The following is a 12513-nucleotide window of genomic DNA, read 5'->3' on the forward strand; positions in this document are numbered from 1 at the left end:
CGTCTGTCTAAACGTGCACCTTAAAATCAGAAGAATCGTATTGACTCAAATGTAAGTAGGTTTGAACCAATACAGTTTTTAAGGCTGATAATAATACATTTGATTTGTGTCACATCTTATAGAAGGTGAATAATAGAACTAACGTTGTTGCATCTTTACAAGATGAATAATGCTTACAGATTTAAAGGTCCCATAGCATGAAAATTTCACTTTCTGAGTTTTTTTAACATTAATATGCGTTCCCCCAGCCTGCCTATGGTCCCCCAGTGGCTAGAAATGGCAATAGGTGTAAACCGAGCCCTGGGTATCCTGCTCTGCGTTTGAGAAAATGAAAGCTCAGATGGGCCGATCTGGAATCTTCTCCTTATGAGGTCATAAGGAGCAAGGTTACCTCCCCTTTCTCTGCTTTGCCCGCCCAGAGAATTTGACCCACCCATGAGAGAATGACATCATGGCTTTCAAACGAGCAAAGTGGCAGTTGGTCAAGGCCACACCCCCACACTCCACCTTGCCCCCCCTCTCTCCTCCTCAATAGCTACAGACACAGAAATGGCACATCCTAAGGAAAGCTCATTGTGGGACTGGCTCTAGTGGCTGTAATTCTGCACCAAGGCTGAATTCCGGGAAAGAGACTTCAGATACAGTATTAGGGGACCACTAAGGCCTATATAAAAGCATCCAAAGAGCACCATGTCATGGGACCTTTTAAAGCTTCCAAACTTCTCAGACAGTTGGAATTACTGAGTGTGTGTAAAGGAGCGGATATAGTCCATAAACAGTAGTGTTCTGTTTATACAACATTCTGTGACATGGATGTGGTCAAACATGTTGGTCCACATGATTCTAAACTTTTGGGTTCCTCAGTGACTTAGGCAAATTTGCATCACGCAGGCCCCTGCAGTCAGACGGATGGTGAGAAGTATAATTTGAGCTTTAGTTACTTTTTCGAAAAGAATTACAACTTCATCATATCAGCACAGGTAGCAGTGACTAGCAGATGTCTGATTTATTTGACAGGTTACATTTAAATTGGCCTATTATCAACATGTTGTATTTTTTCTGAATTGTATTTTGGTATTACAAGCTAGAGTTTATTATAGTGCTTGTTGAGTTAATGGTTAATTGCGAAAGATTTAAGTAACATAATAGCATAGACCGATGAAACACCCAATGAATTGACTGTCTTCATGGATTGCACTTTCAGGCTCAGGTAGTTTCCGGGAGAGCCCGAGGCCGAGTGGCCAGGACCCCAACCTGTGGACAGTAGAGGACGTCAGGCAGTATATCAGAGATATCGACCCAGTGCTGGCACCACACGCTGACCTTTTCAGAAAACATGTATGTATTCTCTCATAATGGTAAAGATGCTTAGACATACATACTGTATTTTGCATTAGAACATTTCAACTTAAGTACATATACACTTATTAGACTAGACATTGATTTGTGTTTAACTTGGTGGATAGCTTTGCAAAATTAAAAAACAAGTCTTACAATTTTCCCTCGATCTCTCTGCTACAGGAGATTGACGGGAAAGCCCTCCTGTTGCTGCGTAGTGACATGATGATGAAATACATGGGTTTGAAGCTCGGCCCCGCCCTCAAACTCACCTTCCATATCGACAAGCTCAAACGGGCTTAAGGAGGTCAGCCGACCAGCCGTAGCCTTCCAAAGGACTGAACTCCAACCCCATCTCCCTGTTCTAAGATCAGTATGTCATGCATTGCATATTGGACATATACTGACCATTTACATGTAGCAACTTCCATCAGACCACCATATCTGGTATTCCATACCCCTGTCCTGGCCTCATCCAATGAGGAATGTTTATTTTGTGTAGCACAATCCAGCCCTAAGGCAGCATGGGATACGTAGGATCACCGACTTGTCCGCCATCTGTTTTGCATTTCAGTACAACTTGAAGTTATATGTGGCCATTTTAACTGTAAAAGGCTTTTTGGCCGGCTTTTATTATGTTACATTTATTTTGTACATTTCATATTTTGTACTTCATGGCTATATGGACTTGTATTTTTGCCCTGTTCAACGGTTTATGTTGGATATGCTAAAAGAATCCTAAAGGAAGAAAAGAAAACGCTACTCTCATCCCCGTTACTTGGGAATGCTTCTGGTTAACGTCTCAGTTTGAGGCACGATTTTGCAACTACGACAATATTAATAGTGAGGAGGAGAAACACGCTTTATGAAAGAAAGGAGAAAAAAAAAACACTTTATTCTGAAAATACTGCCATATGGAAATCTGTTTCTTTATTCTTATTCTGGATGTTGTTTACAATGCCTTGTCTTGTCTTTGTTATTTGTACTTTTTTAATTTTTATACTATATTATTAGAGTTCCTACGTGGAGAGCCCTATCATACTTAACATTGTTCAATAAATATATAATAATTCAGAAGTTGGTTTTATTCTTTTTTTCTGTGCTTTTTGCTCTGCAACGTCAACCTTTTTAAGGCACAATTTGTGATCTTGTTTTCACTACATTGTTGTTCACTTGTTATTTTAATCAGTACAATATTTTTGTGCCTGACCTTTTCAGATATACTTATTATATGCCAACTACTGAGTTAAAGTTATTAATTAAGAATTGGATTTTGAAGAATATATTTAGTGCCATTACATTTTTTTATTTATGTAGTGACACTAGTTCACCAACAGAGGGCAGCACAGCCTCGTCTACCTTTTTGCAGTCCTCTCTCCTTGCTGTTTCTCCTTGGGACTCACTGACATGCACTGCCATGGGTGGCCATATCTCCATCTGTTAGACTCAGCATGATCACCCAGTGATATTTCTACATCACGTAAAGATCATATGGTTGTTATTATTGTGTTGCTCCGTTGTCAGTATTTCTCCTGCATTGCTGTGTTTCATGTATTCTCCATTATTTAACGAACCTGTCTTTTATGATTATGTCAACCTATTGTTCATGCTGTTTCTGGTAAATGTTGCTGTCATTGTTTGTGTCAGTACATGAGTGGGCTATTAGGCTTGTGGGCGAAAAATGACTTGTGTCTACTGAAGCAACTCAGCACAAGACAGAAAATCTAACCACATCCTCCTAGTGAAAACAGGAACACGCATCACGTAAGGTTGAAAACGGTGACCAAACCCACTGATTCTAACTGACATGGATGACTATGAATGCATTGCTCTGTGTGTGAGCATATGACACATTCTCACAATCTGTGCTGCTCAGGCACATGTGACAAGCTCCGAGCTAGTGGCTGATGCCTGTGCTTGTTGATGTGTAATAGTAGCCAAAGTGTTGTGCATGAAGCCAGTGCTATTTCTAGAAATAACAGCTCCTTGCGCTGCATATTGTGTTTGTGGAGTGAGTTTTTACTTTAGCACCTAACACTACAGTGTGATTTTTTTTTATTGAGCGCCATTCTTGTGCTGCTGATATTGCAACAGGCAGAGGTCTTTTAAGTATTGAGGTGAATATTCAACATGACTGGCTGGGTTGTCCGAAAACATAGAGGCAAGATAGATTATCTTAACTGTTATGACATACAATGGTTTTAGGTACTTTGGGGAAATTCAGCCTCTTATATTTACCAACAATGCTGTGCAGGGCTCCTGAGTCATCCACTGTCTTTGTCCCAACAGTCATACACTAAATAGATCAGCGAGACAGTTTCAGTATGTATGAAAGGAAGTTTTGCGGGTTGCTGATCAGTCATAACGTAAGAAGAAAAAAAACGACTTTCTCGGGTCTTGGCTTCAGGTGTCGTGTTCTGGTGTGGAAATACCGTATTCTTTGCAGAGCCAGTCTGGTTGTACTCTGAAAACAAGTGCGGGCAGTTAGACAGAAACAATACAAAAAGTAAGGTGTTAAGTTCACTACTTTCTCTCCAGCTGAAACCAGAATTCCCAGCATGTTGTTGGGCTGCAAGTTGAGGTGCTCTGTGGTGAGGGTACTGCTGGCCTCAGGTTTTGGTGTGTCTGTGAAGCCCTCAGTTATAAAAGACTATTTGAATTTCATTGTCAGGTTGATCTTTGAAACATGTTTCCAGATTGTGCATTAAGTGCATTATCTAAATGCTTCAAGAGTTGGGACGAACACACTTCTGTTACTCCGGATATGAACCATCTGCTGCCGTTTACTGTTTATTATTTATATATATTATATTCTATCTGTATTATATATGTTATATCTTTAAAATGTATTATTTCGCAATGCAGCGAGTTCCTACAACACAACAACAAACCATTGTCTGTTATTGGTCAGTCGTAGAACAAAACTTCTGAGGGTTTATATAACCAGATAATGAGGGATGGAAAGGGATAATGTGATCACACATCAGAGGAACAATAACTTCTCAGGGATGTACACCCAAAGCCTTTTTATGTATGTTATACATGACACCAGGTTTAGCTATGAATCTTTCTAAAATCTGATTTCATTACCTTCTATAAATGAGGCTGCTGCCATGCTTTGCTTGCTTGTCTCTAGTGACTTTTGAATTGCAGATAATATCTGCTAAAAACAATGACAACTTGACAGCCTTCACCCCCAACACGCTTACCCCGTCAGCCTGGTGCCTGCAGATGGTGTGGGCCGGCTAATGTCAGGATTTTCCTACAAGGAAAATGTTGGTCACACGGCAGCGTGGGTATTATCCATCCACGATTCCAATAAAATAAAAAGCACGGATTACACATAAACATACACGAAAACCAACAAATACACAGGTGAATATGACTTGTGTGTTTTTTTTTGGCATTAACACATTGATATTATAGTGGGAGATTTCACTGGCAAGATAGCACTTGTAAAGCCTCACAAGAACTGCTCTTGTATTAATTCCACCCCCAGCCTATAGCCTGTTACTCTCTTTGGTAGCATGTGCTTGCCACTGTCACCAGATTAGCACGCAGGCTTAAAGCTCTGCTCACAAAGACACTGTGTACAGAACATAGCCTGTGCTAATACTGTTTCACTCTATTCTAACCTACAAACGTGTAACTCCTCCCGGGCAAGCCAACATAATTTCCCTGCTCACATTAAACGAGCCTGAGGCAAATAAAACTGCCAGTACAGGTGACCACAATAGTATGAACTTCTGAAAAAGCCTTGCCACAAAATAATACCTTTGTGAAGCTTATGCTGTTCAATCTTTACTGAGACTGTCAGATTCACCTCTATATTATATTATATTGTACAGTAAGGTGTCATGACAAGAATATCTTGCTGACTATGGCCAAGACAAACGATTATATTCATTGTCGATTAATCTGTTAATTATTTTCTCGATTGATGGATTAGTTGTTTGGTCTACAAAATGTCAGAAAATTGTGAAAAATATCAGTGTTTTCCAAAGACCAAGATGACGTCCTCAGATGTCTTGTTTTGTCTGCAACTCATAGATATTCAGTTCATTGTCATAGAGTGAGTGTCGAAACCAGAAAATATTCAAATTTAAGAAGCTGGAATCAGAGATTTTCAAAGAATTTTAATCGATTCTCAAAATAGTTAGCAATTCATTTTAATAGTTGACCACTAATCAATGAATCGATTAATCGTTGCAGCTCCATTGCTGACACACTGTCAACGTTTAAGCTTCAAGCGGGTCATATTGTTTTAGATTGTATTACATTGCACAAATGTTGCAGTTAAATGTCTGTCTCCTTGTAATCTGCTTGGCAGGTTTTAACACATCAAACTAAAATAACAATAAAAAGGAGTTTGAGAGGCAATCTAAGCTTATTTCCATGACTGAATTAGTTTGAATAACGTGATTAAAACCCCTTTCCATCTGGTAATCCATGCAGTTAACAAACTAACAAACATTTTAACAAGGGCCCAGCTCTACTGGGTATGTGCTGACACTAAGGTTAACTCTCCTGCCACTGTTGCGAAGCTGCAGCTCTGCTCAGTTTGGCTCAACCGTGTAAATCACACAACCCTTAAATATTTACCACCGTTAGACATTGTTGGGACACCTCGGTGTGTTTGAGCCGGCTCGACGGAGAAGTGTCAGCTGTGTGCAGGAAAATAAATTATTTACACCCTCTCCTTCGACTTCAAAGAGCTGGCAAACCATTCAACCCCAGATTTGGGGAGGGGGGGTCGGCGGAGGAGTTGCTAGTCACTAGGCAACCTCTATGTCACCTGCCCCGACATGCCAAAATCAGCAACTTACCTCTGCACAAGGTACACGGCTGAATTTAAAAGCCTCCTCAGCAGGATCATATGGAAAACTACTGAGACACAGCTAAACTATGTGGCTCTGGGAAACAAGTGTGATGTGATTATATTGCTTTGTTACTCAGAAGATGCGGGGCTTTACTAAAAGCCCGCGAGCAGAATCCAACAGCGCAACAACTGATGTTTTCCAGAGAAAGCCTGTTGCATTGAAATATATGTGCTATGTTAAGTGTTTTTGTGATGGGAAGTTGACGCAAGGAGAGAGAAGACGAGTAGCATCCAATAGGAGTGTATGTCAGGTGGAGATACAAGGTGACTATTCAGCTAGAAAATCAGGAAGTTCAGCTTGAGCAACATGTCCAATGAATAAACCTTAGCCCCTGCCAGCACACACACACACACACTCGCAAACTACTACACACAACCACACATGCACAAGGTGAACACAAAACATGCCAAAAACCTCCAAACTTTCTTGTTGGAGCGGACAAGTTAAAACGTGCCCTCTTCTCACCATATTCACACACAGAGATAGAAACATGCCCTTTGTTGTCAATAAATAACTCATCTGGGAAACTTGAGTTCTTTTTCTCACTTCCATTGTGTATTGCAATTTTCGCTTATAGTTATTCACACTGGGGGGTTCTTTTTCTAAATCCCAGATTTAGCACTCCAACGAAAGGTAACGCTCAGTTTAGTCATACCGTTTGGAAATAACACATTTCCAGTACATCTTTATAAATTCATATATTCTGGATGTACTATCACTCATGGGAGTTTCTCATTTACACCAATAATGGATCCACCATAATCTACCAACATTATGTAGGTGTAAGGATCACAATGACCAGAGATGAGACATAAATCCTTTCTCCTTTCCTTCCCTGACTTCACACTGATATTGAGGTATCCCTGTTAGCCTGTTTGATCAGCTTGTGTGCGGATGCTGTGAGTGAGTGTGTGCACGCATGTGAAGACCTAGCCATGCGTGACAACAGCAAATGACCACCTATCCATCACTGGCGCTAGGGCCTGAGATTACCATGAGTTCAGGCTTGGCACCAGCTGGACCAAAGCCTAGAAAAAGACAACTAGACAGTGCTCAATGCATAGACATATACAGTTCATCTACAGATATGTGGCAGAAGAGAGGAATGTCACCTAGATTGCATTTAGCCTACCTTGTGTGATGTTTATTGAAGGGGTTTTAAATGGAATCATAAAAGTGTTGTGGGAAAACCCAGCTAAGAAATCCCCGAGGACTAGAAGAAAAAAAATCCCTCCACCTAATTTCTAGTTGTAAACTGGGAGAGATCCTTACATTTTTCTCTCACTCTCTTTCTTATGTCTTGTCTCTTTCACTTTACCTCTCTATCAGAATGTGGCTTTTGGTCTCTGACTTATATTGAGAAACCAGCAAGGTGCCACAGGAAGACAGTGTTCTATTGAGCAGTTGCGGTGGGTGGGCTGAAAACAAGAGAGTAAGAAGAACAGAAGTAACTGTAAACGTCTCAGAGTGTCCCACCCTGCTAAGCATGCGTCTAGACTGGCCTCTATGAGGCAGGCAGCAGTCATAACAAGGGATTGGGAGAGCAAACAGGGCTGTTTAGCATAGTTAACCATTTGTCTATGGAGTCACAATCAAGAAACTAAACCTCTGCATTTAATTGGGGCTAAACAAGGAGCTCACAGTGCAGCATACAATTATGAGATATATGAGGAGACAGAGTTCTGACAGTGTGCCAGCATGCCCCATGTGCCACACACCAGAAGACCATCTCACCAGATCGGCACTGGGCCAAGGCTGTTGGCCTACTTATGAGCCATTCTCTTGACAGTGCAAAGCCAAGAAAATCCACACACACACCCTTAAGCTAGTCTCTGAAACAAGCCCGCATTCAGGCCAGGATGTTCCAGTTTGGATCATCCACCGATACCGTTTTTCAAATTGAGCACATCAGCCTTTAACCCAATTGGATAAATGAGATGAGGGTGCTTTAAGAGCAGAGTTGACTCAAAAATTGAGCAATCAACAAACGCTATTCCTGGTTTGCAAGCAACAGTGCTCTCATTTTCCCCTTGTTACTCACTAAAGATGCCTTTGTTGACAATGTGAAAAGCTAGACGCGGTGATGACATTCCCAACATGACCTCAATCAAGCATTTTCATAGCCCGCAGGCACAAAACAATCCAACAAACTCCGTCACCGCAGAGAATCTCTTTACCCTCATTTCATAATGAATGCAATTATATGAGGAAAATTGTTTCACTCCTCCAACTGGCTGTGGCTTAGACTAGACAGGAGTTATTCTGAATTTGCACAAGTCATTTGTTATTATTTAGAGCCCGTAGTTTCTCTGACCATCCACTGGGAGAGCGGGGGGGAAAGCAGCACTGTCTTTAAGTCCGGGCTTACAAGCTTTGAGTGTAGTTAAACCCCCATCAAGGTAAGCATTCTTTGGCCATTTTCACCTCCCCCAACCACACACTCGCATTACTCTTTACACACAGAAAAGAAACAAATGTTTGTTGTGCTGTAGAGAAGCCAGTGTTATTCAAATGCTGATTTTGTAAGCCCATCAACCTTTGAATGAATATCCTGCCATTATGGTAAACATTCTTACCACCTATAATGTCAGTGTGTGGCATTTGCTTAGATAAGCATCAAGATAAAAAGGTTGAATAGTAAATCACATTAGGCTATCACTACCTGAGATGTCATGTTAGATGTACACTGACATATCACACAAGTCCTCTTTCGCTAACCAGCAGAAACATGTCATTCACCGTAAATCAATCATGTTCCTATCAGTGGTCTTATTAGCAATGAAAATAGGAAATTAAAAAGGAAAAGATAGGAGATTTGGAGTGTAGTGTAGTGTAGTGTGTAGTATATATATATATATATATATATATATATATATATATATATACACACACACACACACATACTTCTTAAAAAGCATAGTGTATCAGTTTTAAACGTTTCCATCCCAAGCTGAGGTTTACCTTCACCCACAGGTTAAGTTAAGCACTTAGCTAGCTCTCCACTGCCCGGGGGAAGAACTGTGCAATGAATGGAAAAGCAGGCCACATTTCTATCCAGGCCATCTTTATTGATCCTCAAAACCCCCTTCACAAAGACCATCCCCCCATCTTGACCACAAAAAGGGGACAATATAAACAACCAATAAATAAGAATCTGCGTGATTAAGGCGGTTCTACATCTCCAATAGAACACAACAGTGTGGACATGTTGGAGTTATACAGCTTCATACAGTAAAAGCAGTAGATTTTTGAGAACATCACATCTAAAAAGGCAGCACTTTACCAAAAGATCTGGATGAGGCTCCCCTTCGAATGAGATAACATTGTACTTCTATCGTGCCTGACTTATGATAGAAAACCCAGGCTCTCTTTTAGATGACCTTGTCATCTGAGCTTATTTAAATTCTAGGCCAAATAGAATGAGGAAAAAAAAATCATGAGCAGAGAACTTAATTTAAATTGTCTCCCCCATCTTACTCTCAGAAGAAAGAAAAAAAAAAAATCATTAAAACCACTTGGTTCCCAAAACGGAGAAGGTGGTTATTCTTTATAATCAGTTTTCTCAGATAGGAATAAATAAATACACCTTTGTACTGGTAAACTGTCTTGGAGTCCAGGCTTGGAGGCTACACAGTGTCATAGCATTGTTCAGAGTGGCTTTTAAGAATTTCAGCATTTCTTTATTACATTCATGTCCAGGAAATGGGAGAAGTGGAACTCGGCCTTGAAGGCAGCCACCCTCTGGCCACTACAACATGCGGGACTCGAGCACTGTGTGTTCCCTGTGGATATCCAGAGTTCTCTTCTGTGCACCCCGCTTGCCGCAACTGGGCTTAGTTGTACAGGGAGGTGCTCCGTAAATAAAAAGTGAAGAGATGAGCACTCTTCATCCACCCTGGACAATTCTCACTCTTCTGTCTCCATTTGCGCCCATTGGCAAATCTGGTCCTCTCAGCAACTAACGGTGCTGGGCTGCTGTTTGCTGACAAAGTCCGAGATGAAGTCAAACTCATTTTGGCCCAGGAAGAGTTCTGGCAGCTCCTGGACCCGATCCAAGCCAAGCTCCATGACCAGCGAGGTCAGAACCTCCTCGTCAATCATATCTGCGTCCATGCCGTTCAGGGCCAGTGCCGGTCCGGCCATGTGCTGCATGTTAGCCAACTGGGCTGGGTTCATGCGGTACTGGGTCGCGGGCCCCATGTGGTTCCCACCCATAGGCCCCAGTGGGTGTCCATGATACTGGGTGTTTAGTTTTTGCAGCTGCATGCTGGCCATGAGTTGCTGGGACGTTAACCCTCCGTTCATGAACTGCTGTTGCTGTTGTGGGTGCTGTTGCTGTTGTGGGTGCTGTTGCTGCTGTGGGTGCTGTTGCTGCTGCTGTGGGTGCTGGACTTGTTGTTGCTGGTGCTGGTGTTGTTGTTGTTGCTGCTGCTGCTGCGGATGCATGTGATGCTGCTGCTGCTGAGGGTGATGCTGTTGCTGCTGGGGCGGGCCATTATACATCATGTTACCAGATGTCATCTGGTGGTGACCCATCTGGCCCCCGTTCAGTTGTCCATTCATGGGTCCACCCACCATGCCCTGTCGCTGCCTCATGGCAGTCTCCATGTTGGCCTGGGCACCACCATAGTGCATCATCTGGCCATTGGGCAGCGCACGCATGCCCTGCTGGTTGGGATGCTGCTGGTGACCTGCCTGCAGGCCACCATTCATGCCCATCCTGTAGCCGTGGATACTGGCGCCCGCTGAGCTGTGGTTCATGGGCATCATCAGATGGTCTGCCATGCCTCCTGTCTACGAAAAGAGAGGAAACATTGTTAGAACATGGCGAAGGGCAGACAAGATGTTTGGAAGCAGTAAAAGCATTTTATGGGGATGTGCAGCTGGATCAAGGCTGACATGAGCATATGTAGCGGTCCATTTGAACCAGTAGCACTATTAAGATACACAGCCATTGTGTTGACGGTGTCATGTGTAATACAAGAAATTGTACACTGCTGGGGCTAAAACCAATTTCATACCCAGCCAACTGACTTCTCTTACAGTGACCACACAATTAATTTCACTGAAAACACACATAGACAATTGTCCTTGTAATGTCACAATTCCACCTATCAAGTTAAACCAACGAAACGCTTCCGTAAAAAGAAAAATCTGCACGCTAGTTTTGCAAAAATCTTGCTCGTGTGTTTAGTCCTCCTAAAGCCTCCCCTCTTTGTGCCAAGGAATGGACGCCCAGGTCGGAATTACAGGTTAACATACATTGTTTGGGTGCGTTTTAGATGCGGATAATTCATGCACGAAGGGATCGACAAAACGGAGGAAAAATGCGTGCATCGCGTAATGCATTGCTTAAACCCCATCTATGTTGCATGCCAGCTGAGGCAGACAAATCGGTTACATTTTACGCACGTAAGGTTGCAACAAAGAACACTGACATCATGCAACATCACCCAACAGCTGAATCACCACATTTCTAACAAGGCATACATTCAACAAAGGCTTCGGTTTTCTCCCGACTACTTGCTGCCGATCAAATGTTTGTATTCAATAATCTTGTACACTGTAGCCTAATATTATTAATTTGGTTAGAATCTCGAGTTTGAAAGAAGGGAATGCAAACAATGGAGCAGCAGCCCCGGAGACCACCACAGACCAAAACCCCAATTTCTCCAACAAATAAATCCGATAAAAATCACTTACCCGTATCCGCTACGTTTTCACAAAGTTGCGCGACTTTGCCTCGGCTCCGTCTATTTAAACAGTTTTCCTCTGTAAGGCAAAGCTCCTCTGAATTACAGTATATATTCCACAGGGTTACGCTTCATGCTCAAGCGGGGACGGTGTGCACAAAGACTGCCGCATCAGATCTTGAAACGACTGCCTATTTTCTGGGTCAACTCAGGGATTATGTACATCTAAAAAGCTCAGAGGAAGGCACTCGGGGAGAGGTGGAGCCTCGGTCCTGCCTCTTCTTTGTTCCTATTGGCCCTACTTAATATAATTGTGCGTGGGCGTAGAAAAAAAAGGGCTGTTCGAGAGCTGTGACACAGTAGCCAATTTAAATACCCTCCTCCCCACTGTTTCTTTTTTAAAGAAAATTTGGACATCTTGTATGTCTTCATAACTGCTGCTGTTGTGATTGAATAATACAAATTATAGCTAGATAGATAAATAGATAGATAGATAGATAGATAGATAGATAGATAGATAGATAGATAGATAGATAGATAGATAGATAGATAGATGGATAGGATTATTATTGACATATTTATTTCTTTTATGCATGTATGTA

The 12513-nt window shown here is 42.0% G+C and overlaps 2 protein-coding genes across 5 annotated transcripts in view; one reads left to right on the forward strand and one right to left on the reverse strand.

Annotated features, from left to right (window-relative positions):
- The window catches only part of LOC114557122 (polycomb protein SCMH1), a 25499-nt gene extending 23286 nt beyond the window's left edge, over window positions 1-2213 (forward strand). For all 4 annotated transcript variants that reach the window (XM_028580431.1, XM_028580434.1, XM_028580433.1 and 1 more), the window contains 2 exons: window positions 1205-1338; window positions 1522-2213. In XM_028580431.1, coding sequence (XP_028436232.1) covers window positions 1205-1338; window positions 1522-1641 — 254 coding nt within the window. In that variant the 3' untranslated portion in view covers window positions 1642-2213. The remainder of the gene's footprint in view (window positions 1-1204; window positions 1339-1521) is intronic.
- A 7048-nt stretch (window positions 2214-9261) lies between these two features.
- Window positions 9262-12174, reverse strand: cited4b (Cbp/p300-interacting transactivator, with Glu/Asp-rich carboxy-terminal domain, 4b). The gene is made up of 2 exons (XM_028580528.1): window positions 11922-12174; window positions 9262-11012 (listed from the first exon to the last, which is right to left on the reverse strand). The coding sequence occupies exon 2, from the start codon at window positions 11001-11003 to the stop codon at window positions 10170-10172; it is 834 nt and encodes a 277-aa protein (XP_028436329.1). The 5' UTR covers window positions 11004-11012; window positions 11922-12174; the 3' UTR covers window positions 9262-10169.
- Window positions 12175-12513: the final 339 nt, after the last annotated feature.

Source organism: Perca flavescens, chromosome 6 (genome assembly GCF_004354835.1).
Source record: "Perca flavescens isolate YP-PL-M2 chromosome 6, PFLA_1.0, whole genome shotgun sequence".
NCBI lineage: Eukaryota > Metazoa > Chordata > Actinopteri > Perciformes > Percidae > Perca > Perca flavescens.